At 38.0% G+C, this 23527-nt stretch overlaps 1 protein-coding gene across 8 annotated transcripts in view; it reads left to right on the forward strand.

Moving 5' to 3' along the window:
• The first annotated feature begins 209 nt into the window (after nucleotides 1-209).
• Nucleotides 210-23527, forward strand: part of nedd4l (NEDD4 like E3 ubiquitin protein ligase) — a 45326-nt gene continuing 22008 nt past the window's right edge. For 2 of the 8 annotated variants that reach the window (XM_032569773.1, XM_032569774.1), the window contains exons 1-6: nucleotides 211-571; nucleotides 3907-3980; nucleotides 9647-9728; nucleotides 10996-11034; nucleotides 11707-11760; nucleotides 21153-21203. In XM_032569773.1, the coding sequence (XP_032425664.1) occupies nucleotides 527-571; nucleotides 3907-3980; nucleotides 9647-9728; nucleotides 10996-11034; nucleotides 11707-11760; nucleotides 21153-21203 (345 nt within the window). In that variant the 5' untranslated portion in view covers nucleotides 211-526. Of the gene's footprint in view, nucleotides 572-3906; nucleotides 3981-9646; nucleotides 9729-10995; nucleotides 11035-11706; nucleotides 11761-14565; nucleotides 15746-20357; nucleotides 20394-21152; nucleotides 21204-23527 lie in introns of those variants that run through there. The other 6 variants (XM_032569767.1, XM_032569768.1, XM_032569769.1 and 3 more) reach the window with 4 other exon arrangements.

The raw sequence follows: 23527 nt of genomic DNA on the forward strand, positions 1-23527 counted from the left end.
CACAATGCAAAATTAATATACTTATTTATTTACAATTACAAAATCTTCGCTGTATAACATGTTTTTAGGAAATGGATCGAAACGGCTTCAAAAAGCAAGCTACGCCTTTTTTTATTTAATTGGATGGGAAGGGAGTCACTGGGGGATTCTTATTGGTTGATTATTAAAGCACTCACCTTAGCTCGGGCAGTGATTGGCTGAACTGCCAGAAGGAAGTCAAGTGTCACAACATTTAGGCTTTTATGCTTTGAGTTCAGAAAAAACGGTCGGAATCAATCTAAAACACATAAGATCATCATATAAATGTTCACATTTCTACATTGTGTCTCGGATGAACCACCCTGGCGCGGATTAGGTTATCCGGCCGTGAATCCACCCCCGATCCGTGCCGAGGATTAGATATCGCCGCAGACTTTACCACCACCGCACGGCAGAGAGAGGAAAGTGGGACTTTATTGTTAAAGGCTAGCCAGCTAGCTTCTCAAAGCGACTTGTTTGTGTGGGTATACCGCGGACCGCAGGCTATATGGCAACGAATTACGAGCCTATATATGGACTTTCAGAGGACGAGGTAAGCTTGAATTGTAATTAAGGTGTTATTGAAATGCAGAATGGAGTCGTTGGGTATTATGAGGGGCTGGGAGCAGAGATGGCTAACGATTAGCCGTGAGTGGAGCTAACAAGCCCTTACCCACGGCAACATTCCGCTGTTGTGTTCAGGTAGATGTCAATTCCTGCCACGGGTCTCTCTGTGGTTTTGTCCACTTGCATTTATTTCATAATAAGGTATAAACTAAAGGCCGACAAACCACTTTGATCTAAAGTTTTGAAATCAAAGTCTCCACTTTGCATCCTGCATTACAAAAATGTAGCTGTTTCTGGGAAATCAATTTATCTTTCTTTTTTTTTTATCTTTAGCTTGAAGGGTTAAACCTACAAGTGAGACCTAAACACACCCTGCTAGGTAGTAATCACAGTAGTTTGATGGTGAATTGACCGCAGAGAGAGTGAAATAGAGGCATGCACGGTCATACGAGGTCACTCTGACTGTGGACACCTTGTTGTCTTTAACCATAAAACCTACATAAATACACAGTGGTAATTATAGATGGAGTGCACATGCGATTCTACATAGCTTCATCACAGTCACGAGTCTAGCAGAGGAGCATCCCTACTTCATGTACCTGTTTGACGTTTTCAATGCAGTCACAAGAAGCATGGAGTATGGAGATTTTTTCTTTCTTTCATTATTCTCAACTGTGACTCAGAATAACTGATGATTAGTCAAAGTTGTCACGTTTTTTAATTGTTGGTGCATTTGGATGACACTTCGGGAGCATATTGCGTCTGCATGTGTCAAATACAGATGGGCGATGTTGATTTAAAATTTTATCACAGTATTTTATGGCAGATGTTGCTATGGCGACTGAAGTAGCAATAAAAAAGTATTTCAAAATTGATTGCAGTCATAGTTTCTGGCTATGTTTATCAGTGCCTGTATTGAGAGCACTGGCCTAAATGAATGTCTGACTGTATTGCTCAACAGTGCACCCATCCCATTGTCTCATCATTTGATTAGATCAGTGACAGGATGGATAAAAGTAATTTCTTCCTTTTTTTTCTGGGTCATTTCAGGTAACGGTGACTGATTAATGTGCTTGACCAGAGCGATATTTGGGTGCCTGCTATGTTACGTGTAACTGCCATGCTCGCCAAATGCATGCAACACATTTGGCCCGTTGGAAAGACTTTTCACTTCCCTCAATGCACATACTGGGGGTATATTTTTAGCAGCTTAGATGCTAAACGCTGCAAAGAGATGTGGAGACTTTGTGATGGACCGAAAAGAAAACGGTGAAAACGTGGGTTAATCATAGTCGATATTATACCTGGAATATTCAGCTGTGCTATTGTAATTCCTAGAAACTGTGCAGGCGTACTCTTGACCTAAATTAATTGCCTCATCATTCCTGGTCTGACATCTAATCCTATAAGGCAGGGTTGCCCAAGTTCAATCCTCGAGAGCTGGATGCTTCTCTGCTCCAGCACACCTTAATCAAATGAGCAGACCATTACCATGCCTCTGTAGAGCTGAATGACTGTGGTTAGCAAATTCTGCTATTTGATTCAGGGATTTTAGAGCAAGGATGCATCTAAAAGCTGCAGTATGGTAGCTGTCGATTGCTGATCGCGGGCACCCTTGATTTAATGGATACTTCTGAGATGATTGTATTTTAAAATGGATATTAGTGCTACAAATGGTTGCATGATATGATGGGGCTGAACATCAGAGGATAGTTGTAGATGCTCAAACTCTTGCACTTCCTCTGGCATTTGGTTATCTGGATGTTAAACCATGCAGACATTATAACAATTGTTTTTCTTTTTGCAGGATTTGAAAACTGAAACTAACTAGACACATGATATTCCATGATGATACCACAAACTCCCAAATGTCTAATTTCAAATATCATCATTGCAATATTAGTTTAAAAAAACCCCAATGATATGACAAGAGGGTAAGAATTCAATATTTGTTTACTGTTATATTCCTCGTAATTATAAATTCACATTTTGCATAAAATAGTCAGTGTATTGGTTGGGCTCTCGGCATTATGTTCTAAACTGGACAGGTGATAGTGGCCAAAATTGCAAAGGGTACAGAAAGATGGAGGCATCATATTAACAGATTTGTGAAAGAGTAGTGTGGAAAGCCTGGTTCCACTGAAACTGATATTGTTATGGCAACATTCAAAAATAACACTGCAGTTGCATGATTTTCCTGTATTGTGCAACAGAAGGCCATTTAGATCAGTATCTCTACAACTTCATACAAATACCACCTCTCTATATATTAAGTTTTCCAAATGCCACAACAATGTCAAGGAAATATTAACAGTATGACAACAGGAGATTTTTTTTTGTGTTTTACCACAAAAAATAAATCAGAATAAATCTATGTTATTTTGTTAGATGTTTGAATGAAACATATCAAGATTACATGTTGGGGAAAAATAAACAGGAAGGTGCTCTGATATCAAAATTTTAAACAAGAATAGACAGAAACATCTTATCAATGCCAGTCTCAAAATTCAAAATGGTTGCCACAAATTTAAAACAGTTCTTTTAATTATTCTTAAGTCTGTTAATTAGTACCTGTTTGAAGGAAAATTCAAAGTGCTTGATGTACTCAGCTTTGTGGGTGTTTGGCACACTTTTTGTCACCTCAGTCAAACATCACTAAATTAATCCGAGTGGTGGGGTGCACTTTCAATAAAATCAATGTTGGAGTTATGCCAAGCAGCTCGAGTGTGTTGCAGGTTTTGGGTATGGCGGTGCACGAATTTAATGCTGATTGTTAAAAACACAAGCAAGCAGAACTGCACACACCGATTCAAATCTATTAAGAGTTTTAGTCTCATTGGCTAAATACTCATCATATATATTAGATTTATTTTTTCTTAAGCTGAGCTGATGAAGAACACTTGTATCTTTGGTAGTGATGCACTTAGGGTCTACATTGCATAATTCAGAGCATTAATTGTAATGCAAAAATTACACTTTAAATTTCAAAACAACGGGTCCATAGAAAAACACCTGAAACAGTCTGGACTCCCACTAGCTTCTCTTCATTAGAACTAGTGAGCAGATGGTTTAGCAAAACGTCCACTGTTGGTTTAATTATTTAAAAAACTGTCTTGGAAAGAGATGAATGCAAACACTATATAGAATGATCATTATTTTTTTGCTTCTGTTGTTGAACTTATTCTTTCTCTGTTGTTAAGTTTGACCTGGAGCCAAGTCAGTGCATCTGGCAGATTGAAATCTGACATGGGTTTACAAAGTTATGAGATAATTTCCTCTGAAAATCAAATAAAGGTCCTCTGTTGTCTTCTTGTTTTGCAGCATGAAACGCGAGTGCTACGAGTTAAAGTTATTGCAGGAATTGATCTGGCGAAGAAAGACATCATCGGTGCCAGGTAACTGTCGGAGAGTTTTCATCATTGTGTTTTCAATGTGAATCACTACACTCTAGTGCAAAGATTATTCAGAACTGTCCATTGCATCAAGTTCAAGTAGTATGATTCTGTCTGTTTAAAATTCAGCCCTTTAAACTGTTTAGATGAAAGAAATATTAGCATCATTACTGTAATAATGTGTGGGGTGTATCATAATAAAAGTCAGGTAAAAAACCAGTCTCAAGGTTTTAGCTATTGTGTTCAGCATCCTGCTCTTTGACTTCTAGGGTCTTCCTATTGTTTGTCCTTTCAACCTTGGACAGCTCTTTGTAGCAATAAAAAATGTAGTTCATAACAAAGACCTTGAACTTTCAAGTGTTAATCAATGATTACCTACCTCTCCCATCCTATGCATAATCCACTGTAGTCGCACGTTTTCTAGATAGAAGACTTTGACTAATAATTAAACGTGCCATGTACCTTCTTGCATGTGAAAACGTGCAGATGCTAACCTTTCTTTGAGAATGTTTTGTTCATCACTGTCCTCCGTCTGTGAACTGTAAAGCCCAATGCAACATTACACAATACACCTTCTGCAGATTTGTGCTATGTACTTTGAAAGTTTGTACGTTTTCCACATTTTGTTATAGAAAAATCACAAAAATCAATGTATTTCTAGTTTTTATTTTTTTTAAACACAAAGGAGTAGGTTGCAAAGGGTGGCTTGCGTTTAATTTCAGCCAAATTTACTCATAAAGAAATGGAGTCCACCTGTGCATGTATAAATACAGCTGCTCACTGAAGGCCTCATAGGTTTCTTGGAGAATATTAGTGTACAAATAACTCCATGAAGACCCCGGAGCAGACCAAACAGTTGAAGGATAATGTTGTGGAGAAGCTTAAAAAAGGTTTCTGTTTCAAGCTGGTCCAGACATCCAGTTAAAGTATCCAATCAAGGAAAGCAATAATCAGTAGTTTCTTTCACAAAACATTTCAGTAATCAACCTGCACAGACAATCCACCTCTGAGCTGCCTCCGGCCGATAATGATTCACAAGTGGAGATGAAGATATCCCTCACAGCTGCAAGTTCTCAGAAATTAAACCCGCACTTGCAACAGGAGGTGCAATGGAAGTTTCATATCGGTACCACACATAAAATGTGTATTCCCATACTGTTCTTTTCAAAACAAGACTTGCAGATGAGTTCAGTGCTGTGATCCTGCTGCTGGCCAAGCAAATGCTTTAAAGGAGCTGTATTATGTATTTTCCAGGCACACTAAGCCATTTTATAACACAATCAAGTCACTATCCTTCAGTTGTGATAAAAAAGTACTGAACGTATCAAACATAACTTAAAAGAAATTAGACTTTGCAATTTGATGCCTTGAAATTGGGCCTCTGTCTCATTAAGAAACTCTTTCACCTTGACACTGTGCCTTTATCACATCATTGCAACTATGTGGAGTTTGCTGCTAGCCATACAGGGGACACAGCAAACCTCTAGAAGAATCAAACCATGATTCTACCTTTTGTCCTACATACAACACATTACGTTTGACAGTAAATTAACAATTCACCTTACTTTGAAAGACATTGCAAAGAGCCATGGTGGCAACATCATGCCACTGGTCACTGTTGAGTAGTTAGGAAGACAGACTAAGATCAGAATGGGTAATGCTGTAGGAAAGCCTGTTGGACGATGTAAGAGAACGAGGTGGAGCTTCACTTTCAGCAGGAGAATATCCCAAACATACAGCCAATAGAAGGTTTTACATCAAAGCATGTTCATGAGTTATAATCCAGCTATTCTTTTGCTGGTTACAGAAAATCACAACAACATTCATTAAAATGTATAACTAAATACGGAACAGTTCAAAGGGTATGAATACTTTTTGCAAAACACCAATTTCAAGTCTGAGTTTTTGTATGTCAGGCCGTTTGCTGATGGAAGTCTAACAATAACTTTGTGCTTTGATTGATTGCACCTAATAAAACTTCTAACATCACGTGATAATCTTTAACCCCACTTGCTGCTAGCAGTAAAACCATTTATATGTTATATATACTGCTACTGCAAATAAATCTAGTAAGTCTTAGGGATTCTGTTGTTATGGATTTTTTTGTTAATTCCTCCTACAAAGGACACCTATAAATGTCTGGTCTGTGAAAGCTGTAAATGTTTGACATGTGGTTTTAAAATTACTTGAATGTTAGTTGCCTCTTTAAATATTTTTGACATTTTAATAGGTGAGCAGCTTAATGTTTGAACTTGCAAATGGATCAAAACACAGCTTAAACTATTCAAATCCAGGATTTGTCATATGAGCAGTGCCTGCAGTGATATGACTGCTTTTTTTTTTTAAAACTCCCTCGAAACTGCGTTGAATACAACAAATTCTTAGAAGGCAGGCCTAACAATCCAGCCCTCTGTGCCTGAATGGGTCTGTACATGAAGGAGCGACGCAGACAAATGTAGCAACCCTGCAGTGATCGAAGGATTCTCAGAGGAGGCCCACTGAGTGTTGGCAATCTTTTTCTTGTCAAATTAAAACTCTGAACACGAACATTACCAATATAGAATAAGACATTAATTGATTTTTTTTTTTTCTTTTAGTATTTATATGCAGATAGATTTAATGTGCAGACTTCATTCAGAATGAAACCTGCACCTCTCCAGGGGATTACAGTAATGTTTTTTTATCTGACCAGAATACGCCTCAGGGTGTTCAGCACGGTGCAAACTCTTCCATGCTGGCAGCACAGCTCAGGGCTGGCCGTGGCCAAAGCTGAACTGTACTGAAGAAACACTGAATGAGGTCTGATGTGTGGTGTGCTCGCACAGACGGTGCTGACTTGGCAGTCTGTCACCTTTTGAGAGACTCAAACAGTGCCAGCTTGTTCTTCCTTTTGCTCCAAATGTCTCTCCGAAGCTGCTTTATTGCTTCTTTAATATGCAAAACTCTTGTCTGTTGTTTTGCTTTTGGTATATTTTAGAGGTGCTGATAAATCTTCCATAAATTTTCTTTGAGCTAGGTTTTAAATCCAACTGCTCTTAATTGTGTTGAATTGAAGTTTCCTAATTCTCTACCTCTTCAGGGATTTTTTTTCGCTATTAGAGGAAGGCAGGGAAATGCCTCCCAATAAGAGCTGAGATACTGTACGCTTACTGCTAATGTTTAGTCTCTGTAAATGACAGAACCACATAAACATGCAATTAGAAACTGTGGGGATGCTGAAGACGCCAATTAGCAATCAAGCAGCCGCACATTTGCTTATAAGGATTCAGTTTCAGCTCATTTTCGTCCATGTCTGTGCTCCTCGTTTCCCTTGTTTTTTATCTTGTGGATTTAAGGCAGCATTTTAGCTGGCAGGAAGGACACACTTGGATTGGAATTTGATTTATTTCTAGGCCCAGTTGGGATGGCAGGTATCCTAATAAAAGCCTATCATGGCAAATCAGATTGAAAGCATATTCCCGATGGTCTGAATTGTGTCCAAATCAAGTTATGCTGAGCGATTGTAACTGGAAGCTGTGATTTAGGATCTGAGGAGCAGGCAGCTGGCTTCATTTTGACTGAAAATAGCAATCAGATTGTTCACCCAGGTCAACTCAGTATGCTGATGATCATATTTCTGCAACTAAAAACATTTGAAGTAGTTTGGTTTAGCTTAAAGGGTGTGAAATGAGGCCACAGTAACAGGCTGTTAGTGTCTTAACCAAATGTTCTCTCTACAAATGTTATCCTCCCACACCACAAAAATATTGTGTGGAGGATGTTTGTGTGTAAATTAGCTCTGCGTCATACTAAGTCATGAAACCACTCTTACTGGAAGTACAAAGTGTTAATATAAGGGTTCTGACATATTGGTGATATAATAGATTTTTAAATAACCAAAACTTCAAATTTCACAGTACACATGGAATGTTTAATCTTTAAATTTTTTTAATTTTTTTTTTTAATATTAAGGGAAGATCATTAACCTTGGGTTACTGTTGTAAAACACAAAGATAAATGTATAAAGGCTAAAGTTACTGGGGGATAAACAAAAACATTGATCGTGATAAACTGCCTCCTAATCTAGACAACCACGGTTAGTAGAGAATGACATGAAAATATTATGATGTACTTAGTGAGGGAGTTCCTGAATATTTTTGTTCCACTTTTGCCTTATACATATTTAAGCTTGTTCAGTCATGTTTATTTTTTTTATTTCTGCATAGAGAACAATCAGTTTTATCTTTTTCACCGCATTCTGTTCACAGTTTGCAGCCTATTTCATTTGTTTCAAACTAATTAGTAGAAATAAAAACAATGTGCATTTCAGTGACATCTTTTACAGCTGACTTTTCCCTCACTCATACTCAAATAAATGTGAGCATACTTAGATCTGGATAAGCAAATGTAAAAAAATAAATAAATAAAAAAATAAAAAAATAATATATATATATATATATATATATATATATATATGTATGTATGTATATGTAGGTTGTGCAAGGAGGCCCCTGAGACAGTCCAGCACATAACAGCAGGGTGCAAGATACTGGCAGGGAAAGCGTACATGGAACGACATAACCAAGTTGCAGGCATAGTGTACAGAAACATCTGTGCAGAATATGGACTGGAAACCCCGAGATCAAAGTGGGAAACACCCCCAAAGGTGGCGGAGAACGCCAGAGCTAAGATCCTGTGGGACTTCCAGATCCAGACAGACAAAATGGTAATGGCGAACCAACCAGACATTGTCGTAGTGGATAAACAACAGAGGAAAGCCGTTGTGATAGATGTAGCAATACCAAGCGACTACAACATCAGGAAAAAGGAGCACGAGAAACTAGAGAAATACCAGGGCCTCAGGGAGGAACTGGAGAGGGCCTGGAAGGTGAAGACCACAGTGGTGCCTGTGGTCATCGGGGCCCTCGGGGCAGTCACCCCCAAACTGGACCAATGGCTACAACAGATCCCAGGAACAACATCAGACATCTCAGTCCAGAAATGTGCAATCCTTGGCACAGCCAAGATACTGCGCAGAACCCTCAAGCTCCCAGGCCTCTGGTAGAGGACCCGAGCTCAGAGGATAAGAACCACCCGCGGTGGGTGAGAAGGGAATTTTTTTTTTTTTATATAATGTATGTTTAAAGCAACTCTAAGCACATGTGATACTTTGAAGGAAAAAAAATCAATAAGTTTGTCCAAATAACATCTTGGGCAAGTAAAAAAAAAATTGACTTTTTTTTTTGTCTTTTTCTGCTACCTGATCATTTTACTCTGTGGTCCTGTGAATGCTCCAGTTCTGCCTCTATAAGCAGATCTCACCTGTGCCTTCTGCCCTGTCAGCGCTTCCAAAGTCATATTACTCTCTTCGTACGATTTTGTGTTCACCTCAAAATATTTTGCCGTTTCTATTTTTAAAACCCCCGTCAATAGACGTTAGAGCCTTATCTCACTGTTTCCAAAGCTAAGCAGTTTTCATATGCAGGCCGACGTTAGTTCAGGTTGTGTGAGATCCTCAACTACCTGTTTGATGTGTCTACAGCAAATGATGAAGGACTAGAGACGGTTTAATACTAACGATTTTCAAGCTTACTTACAGAAGTGAAAAGTTCAAGATGCCTTTCGATTGTAATTATTTCTAATATATATAACTGCTAAAATTGTGATTTGTGTTTGTTTTTTTTTTGCAGTGATCCTTATGTCAAGCTTTCTCTCTATGTTGCTGATGAAAACAAAGAGCTCGGTTTAGTCCAGACAAAAACTATTAAAAAGGTAAGTTTAAAAGAGATAAATTGACATCCTGTTGCACTCTGCTTCCTCTTGTCTCCTATGTTACATCATCAGCCAAATTCAAAGGTTTTACGATATAATCCTAAAACACCCCCTTAAAAATTACCACCAGGTTTTTGCATGAATTAGTGGAATCATTTCATTGTAGAAGGGAGGATAAAAAGCACAGGAAGGAAGTGGGAAGCAGTCCTCCCTTTTTAGGTTTGGTGAAGTCTTTTCAGTTTTTTTGGGGAGGAGATTTTTTTTGCAGCAGGGGGAGCTGTTAATTGACATTGATGTGAATGATGATTAGTGATGCTTTAAATTGCATAATGATATAAAATCTATATACTTTTAATTTGGTCTCCAGTGTAATTTATTCCCAAGTGTTGTTTTTGTCTCTGAATATTTAGTGCATAATACAAGGGGTCAAACTAGTAGCCTGACGCAGCTTCTCAACAATACCAATATTTGTCACGTTCTTATAGATTGGCTTAGCCAGAAGCAATCTTCCAGCAAAAAGCCCCTGTAGGAGTTGGACAGCTCAGGCCTCCATGCAGGCAGACATATGCTGCCAGTGGCTATGATTGCTTTATAGGATATAAATAGCTTGACAATATACTGCTATGTGGAGCAGAAAAGGAAGTATCAGTGCTTGGGTTCTTCTGCTGGTTCTTTGTTTCTTTAAGTGGGACACCTTTGACAGTTTCATTATTGTAGAAGCAGAGTGGATGGCTTGTGGCTGAGTGATATAAAGCATTACGGAAAGCATGACTTAAAGTGGAGGAACTTGACGAGACTAACATCAGTATGAGCTCCAAAAGCAGTGATGATTTAGGATATCTCCTGCAGATTTTAATTTTTTTTGTTTGCATCACTTTCACAGCAAAAAGTTGATTGTCAGAGAGCACTTAGTTCAATGGTACTTTTTGTCACAGTATTATTTTATTACTGCAATGAAATGTTTTGCTAATTAATTAGAGTAACTTGTGAAATCTAGGCCTCATTTTCGTTTGACTGAATCAGTTCTCAGTCTAATAAAGTCTGTAATATGGAAGGCAGAAGGAAACATAAGATCTGCTCATCTGATTAATCTTAGAAGAAATATATGAAGATCTTTGAGACTTTATTTAAAGCTTAAGTATCCAATAATTGGATATAATCTGATTTGAATTCTTACTCTTTAAAACTCTTGAGAGTCACTTGCACAGTTATGGGGATTTAGTCCGACAACAAACTGGTCTAATCAGATATAAATTTTGTGTTTCAGACCCTCAATCCTAAATGGAACGAAGAATTCTATTTCCGGGTGAGTTCAGCTTTTAAATCTCCTGTGTTATAATTAATGTCCTGTCTTTATTACGACAACCCTATTGTGAACTTATTGTGGGATTGGTAAACTTATTTTGCTGTTTCACTGTTTTGTAGAAGATTTATTGTGTTGATTAATCCATATTGGCTGGAGAGCAATTGTAAAAATCCATTTTCATGTCTTGCCACAGATGCTCAAATGAATTTAAGTCTGGACTTTGACTTGGCCATTCGAACACACAAATATGCTTTGACCTAAAATCATTACTTTTTAGCTTTGCTCATTTTTTTTTGCTACAGGAATATATATTGCTTTATAACCTAACTGTGCTTTAACCTATCCACAACTTTAGCCCTGATATGTCTAGTGTGTTTGTTGGTCTTCATGATCTGTTTGTTCACCAATGTTCTCTAAAACACCTTGCGCATAATTTTATTTACAGATATTGGGATGCAATACATCTTTGTATTGTAAATACAAAGCAGCCCTTGATATTTTTGAGGTCTCTGTTGATAAAACATCAAATTTCCCTGAAATAGAATTTCAGGCTAATACCTTTGAATTTAATATTCAAAGGTTGTTTTCCATCAGATATGAATTTCTTTGAGACATAGCGATTGAACATCTCCAATGACATCTCTCATCACTGTTATTTTGTTACCAACACAGGTGTGCCCACAGAACCACAGGCTACTTTTTGAGGTGTTTGATGAAAACCGATTGGTAAGGTTCACATTTCCTTCCTATTTATTACTGTTTTATGCTACCCTTAGAACCACGTATTAGAGTTTATATGTTTTTTGATTGCACCAAATGCTACAGTATTGTTAATAGTAGCATAGTCTTTTATGCTTTATTCTGAAATATTTTCATACTTGGACACTAAAGTAGAATGACTCGTGAGACTAATTTGTCTGACATTGTGCTTCTTCTTTTCATTTATTTTATTACAAACATAATCAACTGTCTGTGATGACTTTTGATGCCTTAATAAATATGATCATTTTTAGCAGTTTGCTGAGGCAGGTTTATGCACTAAACAACTAACAACTTGTTTGCTTGTTTCATTGCTCAGCTACAACAGCATCTGACTTTAACAGCTCTTGCATTCATCAATAGTCAAATATCAAAGTTCCTGAAAGCACTGATTTCCTCCATATGTAAAAATACCCCAGTGGCAGGCCTTCAGTTGCCATAACAACTATATAAATGTCAAGCAGTGCAGCAATTAGCATTATAAACAGGTATTCATGATAAATTTGATAATTCACGCTACTGTGTAAACTTGACCCTGAGGATATGTCTACGAAGCTGATGGAATAGTGAAATGGTTTTTACATAGAGTCTGGAGAGTAAGTGTATGACTAATACCAGGGTGATCTTCAATGTTTATATCTCCTAAATTACTTCCAGGATCTACAACCAGGGCTTTTTGTTTTGATGAAACAGACATTACATGCAGCTCAAGTTAATTTGGACATTCCGTTCCAGATAAGACTCACATATCTTCTTTCTGGTTCTCACAAATTCAGAGCTATTAGAGGGCGCTGGAATTACGCTGTAGTTTCCTTATAACTCAATCAAACCAGGCAGATTTTATGCCTAAATCTTTTTCGATGTTGGCTGACAAACTGGGAATACGGTGGCGCAGAGAGAGAACTCGTTGGCAACTCTTGTTATGAATAGCACACCTTTTTATTTATCCCTCAGTGCAGTCAGAGCTCACTGTTTCTGTATGGAGAAGGATGACAAGAAAGCACAACACAGACAGCCTCAAGCGCAGTTCAGTCCTTATAAGTCTGAGGAGGTGCTTCCAGGCTGTCCTGAGGTGCTTGCCAAGCCAACTCCTCCACCCCTGGCCTGTATGTTTTTATTGGGTGCTTATTTTTTGTATCCATTTATTTACATTTATGTCATCAGATGGTTTTAAATTTGTGCTACATTAAGATAGCAATGTAACACTGAGCCTCTTGGTACACTCTACCACTTACATTACACCTTAAAAGAAAGGTGTTGAACAGAGCTACAGTACAGCATAATGTTGAATTTGAGGAATGCATGTTATGTCATTTTTAGCTAGCTGCAATTGGATCACACATTGACATTTTCCTTTTTTTATACAGATCATTCGCCGTTACATTTCGCACACTCCTGTATTGACTGTGCATAGCACTGTAGGCAGTGTGTCATCACCATGTGTACCAGCATGCCAAGGCACGATTTCTTCTTTTTCTCTATTCTTTTAGTTTATTTTGTTACAATAGAACAGCAGCAGCTTGCTGCAGAGTGGTTTAGAACATAGTGAATGGTCACAGAAGTTAAAAACAAGGCAACTTCTTTCCACATGCATTTTTAAAAGGTCAAACAATGACTGAGGTTTTGTCGGTTCTCGGCTGGCTCAGGAAAAGCAATCCTTTCTTTTCAACATGCTGATAGATTGGTGAATCATGTCACTGTTGAGCAAAACAAAGTGCTCTTTATGAATTTACAACATGCTGTTAGAGGTGCTTCAGTGTTATTTGACAGTTTTTCTTATGTCATTCCGGATTAGAGACAAGGATCTCAGCTGAGCTGTATCCTGGGCAACTTTTAGTTGCAAACAGAGCAGCCTATAAAACAAGCGGCCAGATAAGTGTTTGGCTCTGTACTTGAGAGATTGTGTGTCTTTCCTGTGTGTAGCTGGATCTCCAGAGACAACCGTGTTGTTTGTCTTATCAAAGCTAAAATCGGTCAGATAGTCTCTTTGCTTTCCTGGTGCCTTTTCATCTGGTCCATTTTTAGTAACAGTTTCCTTGCAAATCCTTATGTGGTTCTAAAAGTTCCCTTTCATATTTAATGCTGTGTTTTCGTTATTTTTCGTTGAAAAGGACATTTAGTGGGTCACTTGGTAAGGAAATTGTCTTGTTTCCTGTGTTGAAAAGAAAAACTGGATTCCTATCGATGTTGTCCTCTTCTGGTGAATAGATCATATTTGATGAGGTAAAATGCACTTTTATCTCTGATCAGAGAAATTAGTATTTTCTTAATGTAAATTCTCCTTTGGTCTTCCATCTTGATGAGATGTGGATATAAAAGACTAGGGATCATGTGCAGTGATTTGATGGTGGGAGCCAGTGTGATGGTGTAACCTGAGGTGGTGGGGCCCTTTGGAGTCATGTGACTACCAGGCAACCCTGTGTCACCTTGGTAACCAGGAACTCCACACGCTCCTACCCTATCATGGCAGGAATGCTGGCTGACACTCGACTAAGGCTATTTCTGCTGTCTGTCGCTAGTGCTCGGTGTTCTTAATAGTTTGCTGGACGGGGATCCTCCTTTCTTATTTTTATTGTAATATAGTTGCCTATCCTCTTTCTGAAGTCTTATTTTCCACCTTATTTTTGAGTATCCTGCTGCTGCTGTTGTGTTTTTGCGGTGAGACGACTCTGGTCTGTGTGCAGTTCATTGTGGGGTAGGAAAGTTGGGGAAGAGACTGAGAGTGGGTGGGAAGGGAGGGAGGGGGAAGAAAAAAGGGGAGAAGTCATCTAGCCAGCCAGCCAGTCAAAGGAGAAGTGGGCGACACAAGAAGAGGAGGGAACCAACAGTAAGTCAGAGTTTTAACAGTAAGTGAAATTGAACGGAAGCTGTGGGACATGAGGTGAAAATGGCTCAGCGTCTGCGTTTATACTTTGGATCTGGCCGCAGCAACACAGCTCCGGAGATGCTGGAAACGGACTCAGAAGAGCAGCGAGAAGATGGCGAAGCGTCCAGAGCGCGCTACGTGCAGCCTCCTCGTTTACCAAGGCCTCCTCAGGAGTTGGGGGCGCAAAACGTCTCATCTGGAAGTTTTGGTTTGCGTTCGGATCCCTCGCTCAAAAGGAGCTCCTCCATGTTCATACCACAGCTCTCCACCTACCCTGAATCACGACCCACGAAAAGTTCGTCTGTGCAGATCTCCCTCCAGCGCTCCAATGGATCAATTAATAGACCTTCTGGTGGCCTTGCAGATGATGTCCCACCACCTTGTTATACCCCACCTGGACCTGCGCCTGCATATCCCGAACCACAAACTCAGGAAGACTTTCCGCGACAGTCGCCTCCCCCGTACTACAGCCCAGATTCCCAATTATCGCTGAATGAACCAAACCTTCCCAAATGCAGAGTTTTTAGCATTGGTACTAGTGGCTATGCTACACTGAGTGGAGGAAAACCTGGTGTTAATGTTGGTACCATTTGTATCCAGAGGAATTCTCCTGAGATTTTTGATGTCCAGCATTATCTTCTTCCTTATGGTCAAGATAGCCAGCAACTGACTCTAGAGCCATGTGCTAGTGTTAATGGTTCAACACAGAGACTAGTTTTCCAGCTACAGCAAAACCAAAACCAGGATCAGACCCAGGATTGTCAGCAGACTGCTGCTTCCCAGGGGGACTTTGGTCGAGGCATCCGCACAGTGCATTATCCCAGAATCCGACTGCAGAGGAGTTCATCTCATCCGAGGCTGCTGCTGGAAAATAAACATCTGAAAAACGGGGCAGACTTCCAGACCATAGAGGAGAATCAGCCTGATGTGGAACTGGAAGCAAAAGATGGATCAAAATGTTGTACTTTTAAAATCAGTGGGGAAAACCCCAGAAGGCAGCCGCATTTCAAGATATTCTTTACCCAGAGGGGAGGCAGAGATCAGGATGCGAGTCTTGGCAAGAAATTGGCAACAAATAATCCCAAGGTAAAGATTATTCAAGTTTAGTTAGACTCCAGATGGCTTTTAAAATGTTTTTTCCTTTCACTTATTAATTGTGGTAGATTGGAGAACTGAGGGGTCCAGAAACAGGGTGGTGTGACATTCAGGAAACTGAAAAGAACAGGCGCAGTTACTAATCACACTCTCTGTTTTCTTTTTCACTCCTTAGCCACAGGCATTTGAAATTTTACTCACATCAGCCAGTTTAGCTACAAAAGAAAACAGGTTTGTGACTAACAGAGAGGGGTTTTTTTCTGTTCACTTGTTGCCTCAAATGTCTGATGAATCTAACACCCAGGTTTTGATAAAACTACCAATAGCAATTGGATCTCTTTTAAGTGTTGCCTGTTTCTATATTTAGCGGCCTCTAAGCGCTGGTGTTGAGTTTAAGAGCAGGCAGATGTTTTTGTTTTTTCTTCTCTGGCTCCAAGGTAGTGTGGATCTGTACATTTTAGCTGCTTTCCAAATGATTGGAGGTTTTGGGAAAGCCAGTTCAAACATTGGATAATCTGTGAAGAGCAATTAGTTTTTACTCAAATTCAGAAGCCATTGTGTTCAAATCTACCAAAATGCCAATTTGCCTAATTTCTCAAGTATGGAGTTTTAGATGTAAGGTCATTTGTAAAGTTCTTTTTTTTTAAACCAGTTATATTACCTTTTCAATGATTGTGTAAAAAACTATATTTAAAGTATTTAATGTCAGAAAGTAAAGATTATAATATTCATCTCTGGAATGAGACAAGAAAACAGGAACCACTGAGGAGTGCTGGTCTTTTTTGTAATCCTCATGTTCCAAGTCGTATTTGCTGAAGAGCAGAAAGTTTGATAAAGATTTTTTATGTACCACTCAGACTTTACAACAAAGAAATAAGGGTTATGACAGTAATAAACAATGTGACATCGTCAGGAGGTAGTTTTGTTTTGTTCTAAATGAGTTGTTCTGATTGGGTGCTAAATGGTCATATTTCATAGAAGTCAATTGGCCCAAGCAGGAGCAATGTACAGCGTAGTTTGTCCTCTTTTGACCATTTTCCATACTTAATGAGAAATACTTAGCTACAAAGAGTAATAATCTGATACGCAGTGGTTTAGGTGTAAATTGTTTTGTTAAAAAATCAGCTGGAATTGATCAAATGGCAGTATGTGGGCACATATGAGGAATTTATTTGGCAAATGAGTGAATTAACCCAAAGCCACAGTGGCCAACCTCAGCCTGCAAAAAAGCCTTTCTTTTTCCACATATATATTTTGCAGTAACACTACAATAATAATTCTAGAGAGGATATTGTTGCTCACTGATTAAATTTACCATTTGATTAAACAAAAAAAAAAAAAAACAAGAAAAAAAAGAGTCCTAACACTCTTGTATTTCCTAACGACCTACTGCTGCAGTCATTTTATTAGTGGTTTCTATCCTGAAATTCAAATATTGCAATTGTTACAGCTTGTTTTTATGCAACAGGATTTTTTCTTGATCTTAAACTGCATAGTTAGCCCTTTAAAAAAAAAAGAAAAAAAAAGTTGGTCAGTGGAGAACAATAGTGTGTGCTTGTTTGTCTGTGTGTTTTCCAGACTAACTAGCTGCAGACAGCTATGCCAGAGAGGCCTACCCTTATTACAGCTTTGCTTTGACGCCTGCGGAAGCTATTCACAAAGATCTCCTTATGACCAACTGCAAAGGCTATATTTACCTGAGACAGGAGGGATGGAGGAGGGTTTTATCAGTCTATGTGTAGGGGGGTGTCTCTTTTTAGTTTTGGTCTTTGGGCTGTTTAAGAGATTGGAATCGCTGTTGTTGTGAGGGGCTTTTATCCGTCATCTTTGATCTCTCCAATGGGCATAGCTTTGTAATTCAGTTGTGTCAGCACTGAGGCTCTTGAGTATGTTAGATAGACTTTTGACACCTCAGTGGCAGCCTGGACCCATTCCATTTAGCCTTGAATCACAAAGTCTGTTGTCACCTCTTCTTTTATGCCACTGAGGCATTTTGGGGAGAAAAAAAAAATCAAATTTTATTCTTGAGGCATGTACATACTATTGCTTTGTCTAGGTTAGTAATTCTGTTTCACAGCTGCTATAGAGTGCTGAAGTTTTTGGACATGGACAAACACTGTCAAAGACTATCCTGGATTGTCTAATAGTAGAGTCATACTCCTAGCCAATTCAGGTTTAGAGTTATGTTTTATTTTCACAAACATGAGTTGTTTGACTTAAAAGTATTGGGGCAATTTGGTATAATGTTGAATCAATTCAACAACATGATAATAACAAAGAGGAAACTTGGAACAACATGGAGTTCAGCACCAAATAAAAAACCTCAAAATACCAGTGGAAACATGCAAAAAGAAAGTGGTCAGCTGTTATAAGAAGCATTTTTACATTTATTATTGAGAGGTGTATACATTTTCCACATACCAATTTATTAAATAAAATGCAAATGAAGACAGAAATTAGTCTTTTAATTACTGACACTCCTTTTGTAACATTTTAATTATCGTTTGAGAGACACTTGTTTTCTATTAAAAACAAACTTCTTAGTTGAATAAAAACAAATGAAAACTATCAAAGGTGTTTGAATAATAATAGGCAGAATTTTAGGTGTAAAATGGGTTTACAAACTCGTAAAGAGATAAATTGAGTCAGAGTAGGTTTCTCCTACAAGGAATCCATATCACATTGGTATCCTGAGAGTTTGTTGGATAGGTCAACACCTCAGACAATGTCTTTTATGAGGGATCATGTTGCTCTTTGCAGTGATGTGACTAGTCTGTAAAAAGTTTTGGGTGATTGGCAAAGGTCAAATTAACAACTATGTGAATGCCAGCATGCAGATTTTTTTCCAACAGAACACTGAATGAAAATGAAAATGGATGCTTCACCCCTTTTCAGTAGTTGCAATGGAGTGGTTGACTGGTGTTCAGATCTCTGAAAACAGACCCACCTGCTTAAAATTTCTGGTCAGTGTTTTGCGAAGTGATCTGTTTTTAGTGTCTTAATATTTTGAAAATCACCAATATAGGTTTTCACCTGCCCAGCATTTTTGTTTGTTGCTCCTTCACCTGCTGGTTGGTTATGGAAAACAACTACTCTGGGTAAAACTTGTTTCTGGAGAGCAGCTGTAAGTTCAGAAGTGACCCTTTAACGACACTGTAATTTCATCCCTCAGCACAAAAATAACCACAGTGTAAAGATATTATCTTAGTTGAAGTGAAAAAAAAAACCCTAGCCCTCAATGAATATTTATTCCAGATGACTCGGTGTGATCAGCAGAGTGACTGTTGATTAGAGGGCAATATGGTATCATTCGATTGCATCTCTATAAATGTTAAGTTTGACATTTTCTTTTAGGCACTGTATTTCTTACTTCTCAGGAAGGACACTCATTGTCCTTAAGAGCCTTGGTAAACAAATGGTTAAGTGTACAACACATTTGTACACTTTGTATTAAAGAAGTGAAAATTAAAAGGTGTAATTTTACATTGTGAAATATTATCAATGTTAGAAGGTGCTCTAGCTCTGGATATTTCTTTCCTCCATCTCTGTCAATGTTTAACTGTTTTGAATCGCGTGAAACTTGTATAAGAAGTAAGTTATTGGTCTTGGTGGTTTGGGAATCGAAAGCCAATCTTGATGTCATTTCAGATACCTTTCCAAGAATAGTTTACTGGGTGTGCCTATGTTTTAAATGTGGGTGGATGGGTGTGCAGATTCTTTACGATGTGCCTGTTTTTAATGGGACACAGTTGTACAAATTAAAGATTTCCATTTACCGTATGTTAAATGTAGAGGGAGGCTGGCGAGCTCATCTCCCAAAGGTGTCCCAACTTTTTCCTGCTTACCATAAAAGTAAAATGATATAGACACTTAAAATGCAGAGCTCAAACCAGCATGAAACCAGCTCAAACCTACACTTAACACATTTGGAAAGTGTAGTTTTTACTCCCGGCAAATGGAAAGTAATAGATCTGTTATACTGATTCAATTTTATATTACTTTACTAAATGCTTTCTATTTAGTGTTGGATAAACCAGTTCAGATTTTGCACATCTAAGCATTAAAGGTTTTACAGTAGAACTGATAACCAGATAACCAAAAAAACTGCAGTGGTTGCCAACCACACTGCCGCATCGCTGTGTTAGTTACATTTATTACTTGTGGAGGTGATAAATAAAATATTAACCCCTGGGTAAATATTTAATCCTCAAATGTCCAGAACATCTTAAAAAGTGCCACAGTTGGGGTTTATTTGAAAGTGTTTCCAGTTTTGCACACTTCAAATTAAATATTTTAGCACTAATTTAACTTGAAACCACTTTTAATGACGCAAAAACATTGAAATACCTTAAATTTAACATTACAGCTTAAAGAACACATACACTTTCTCAAAAGAAAAAAAAATGTTTGAACTTGTGGAAGATGATTAATATTGTGATGTCGACTTCTTTCTTTCCTTTATCAATCCTACAATCTATATGCATTTCACCTATCGCACTCACCTTAGTTCACTAAGGTTCAGTGCATTTCTTTTCAGCCCAGTAAGCAAACACCTTTGTAAGTCTGTGCACATTGTTTATAAACAGTTGTGTCCCACACACAGGCTACTTCCAGGAATGGCCTTTTTCACCTTGGACAGGTAATCATTGCTCAATCATGGACAAACCTGTGGGCCTCTGCAAACTGAAACACAAAACCTTTCCTGAATCTGCCCTGTCGTCACATCTGTCCTTCTCACCCTCTGTCAGTTGACTTGGCTTCTACTTGGTGGCAGTGGATGTTGTTTTTTTTTCCTTGCTTAGGGTCTAAGGGTTTTGTTTTTACTTTGCTCCTCTGAGGTGGTTATTAAAGGCCTGTCCATAAATAAAAACTAAGTCTGATCCTTGTTGGACACCTGTGTTATTATGTAATGATTGGAAGAGATTGTGGGCTTTTGATGAAGTTTACTTGAACATGAATTTTCAGAGATTCGATAGTTTAAAAGCTGCAGCTACACGACACTATTAGTTTTTGCTACAAATACCATCTAACTTGGATTATATTTTATTAATAATTAAGCTCCCATGCTAGAAAATAAGATCCCATTATAAACCATTTCTGGTTTACTAAATCTATGAAAGATAATGTTTTATTTCTCAGATTTCTACAGGTGTTCATACATAAGGCTAAGGATTATTTCTGGATTTGGCTGCCCTTTATGTAAAAATCACTATGCCTTTCTCTCTGATTTAAAAAAAAACAAAACAAAAAAAAAAACTCAAACTGATATTTTGGTGTACCAGGTAATTTCTCTCAACATTGTGGTTTTCCCCTCTTTATCCCTGCTGGACATTTTGATTTTCCAAAAGTGCTCTCATGAAACCCTCTCAAGTTTCTCCTCTTCATTTCTTCCCACCAGACAAGAGATGATTTCCTTGGACAAGTCGACGTTCCCCTCAGTCATCTGCCGGTGAGTTATTTACGTGTTTGTGTGTATAAGTACGCACTGTTTTAACACTGTTCTGAAGACTCAGCTGTTTCTTATCATTCAGCTTTTGCTGTGCTTGATTAACCCCCATGATGCTGTGTTTGTGTGTGAGAAAGTGCCTGACCCAGCTTGTTGTTGTGAAACAGCAACAGCACTATTCTAGGGATAGAAAGCTGGCACTGGACAATGTAAACACAGTGACTCTCAATTGTGAAACGTCACAACCCATGGAAAAAAAAAAAAAAAAAACTTCACATGATTTCACCCTTGAGTGCTGGAAAGTTGTTCTTAAAAACAACGTTCACAATCAGTCGACACAAAGTATATACTGTATATATACATATATATATACTTAAAAAAAAATAAATTATAGTTTTTAGTAACATTTGGAATTCACTCTGATTCTTCCTCATCGCTTAAAATTCTTGCATTTGATTAAATCGCCTTATGAAATGTGTATTTTTTCCTCTTTCTAGTGCAGCTCTAATTATGCTAAAAAATTCTTATTTCAGCCCTGAATTGGATTCTTTTTCACTGATTGTTGATTCTTCGAAGAATTTTTTTTCTTCATTTTTATGTGGAGCACTTATTCTATTTACCCATTACATGGGAATTATGTTCATAAAGCCCTGCTTTCCCCTGTCTGCGTTCACCCTGCTGGGAGACAATTGAGACATTACAGTTCTCAAAGCTACCCATAATGCACTGCTGGATTTGCTTAGTGGCATGTCACTTGTGAAAATGTTGTTACTACAAAAGATGCACAGTATTTAAACAACCTTTTTTTAACTGTTCAGTGTAAAATAGTGAAAATATTTTTAAAATAATGTCCAAACATAAGTCAGTTTAAAAATCAATATAAGCTGGTTATTTTAAGAGCACATTTATTGAGGGGTAATGACAAAGTTTATAGCTTATTGTTGTTAAGGGGGCAAAATAAACTGGGATTCCATAATAGCTATAATATAATATAATAAGAATGCCTTTTATTATGTCTGAATTGATTTGTATGATTGGACTAAAATAATATTATTTCTGTATGTGAAAGGGATTGGTTTGTCCTGATTGGTTTGTTCCGATGCTTGAAAGACACCTGATGTGTTTCAGGGTTGTATGAAAAACTGATTTGAACTGAAGAAAGCCAAATAGGTCTGTTGAAAAATTGTTCCTGTGATAATAAACTTGGACATTCATTGTAAGTAAATCAACAGAGCGCTGCTGATCACTCCTATTTAGGAATGCTGTTTTAAAACTACATCTGGTGATATATAATGTTGGAGTTGAGCAGTCAGGTGGAGGTTGGATACCTAAGAACATAGTGCATTATTAATCAACATGTATCCACATGTTAGACTCGATAAATAGCAATTTATCTTACTATTCCGTGCAAGAAACATGCTTACTTTAAAACAAATAATACATTTAGTAAGTATGTATAGCAGAGTTTTACTTAGGTTTGTGTATCAAAGTAAAAAACATAAACATTGCAGCTAAAGCACTATTATAACTACATTAATTACTATTAAATTACTTAGCAGCAGTTGGGATGGTTTGTACATTTCTATTTTCAAATGTAGGCAGTCAGATCATAATAAATGTGTTGATTTTTAATCTTTTTCTTAATGGTCTGATGTTAAGTATGGTAATTAGGCTCAAGTCTATCAGGCTGTGAGTATCCTGCACCAGCCCAGGCATAATGAAAATCAATAAGTTATGGTCCTTCTGCACATCTGGCAATTGTGCCGCCAGCTTTGTTTGTTGCTCAGTTGAGTTTTGCCTTGGATGTCAAGCCCGAAAAGCCCATTAGTGGACATTGTTGGAATTAATTATTAATGTCCTGTCTGAGTCCCAGCGGTCGTGGAAATTGTTAGCAGATAAAAGCCACACCGGACATCTTTTGAGATGTAAAGGAACAGGGTGTGTTGCTTCAGTTTAGCTAACACAGTATCTTAATTTACCTGCTCAACTGTGAGCATGACTCAGGAAGAATAATGCTACTATTAAGGTGTTTTCATTCAGTTCACTTATGTTTTACATTACTGTAAGTTGTTAAAATTTGTCTTATTCATAGTTACGGGACTTCTGAAGTCGTCATCTTTTTCTCTCTAGTAGTTTGTCACACGAGTTCTGTTATGTGTCATGATTCAAAGCTGAGTCGCGCATGTTGGTTCAGCAGTGCCCCATGTTCGCCACGTTTGCCTTCTGAAACATGGAGCACGTCTCTACAGGTTGACAAACATTGCAGTGTTAGATTTTGAGAAATAATGCTTTTTGAAAACTCCTTCAGTGTAATCTTGCAGCATTTG

The sequence above is a fragment of the Xiphophorus hellerii genome, chromosome 8, assembly GCF_003331165.1.
Source record: "Xiphophorus hellerii strain 12219 chromosome 8, Xiphophorus_hellerii-4.1, whole genome shotgun sequence".
NCBI classification, from domain to species: domain Eukaryota; kingdom Metazoa; phylum Chordata; class Actinopteri; order Cyprinodontiformes; family Poeciliidae; genus Xiphophorus; species Xiphophorus hellerii.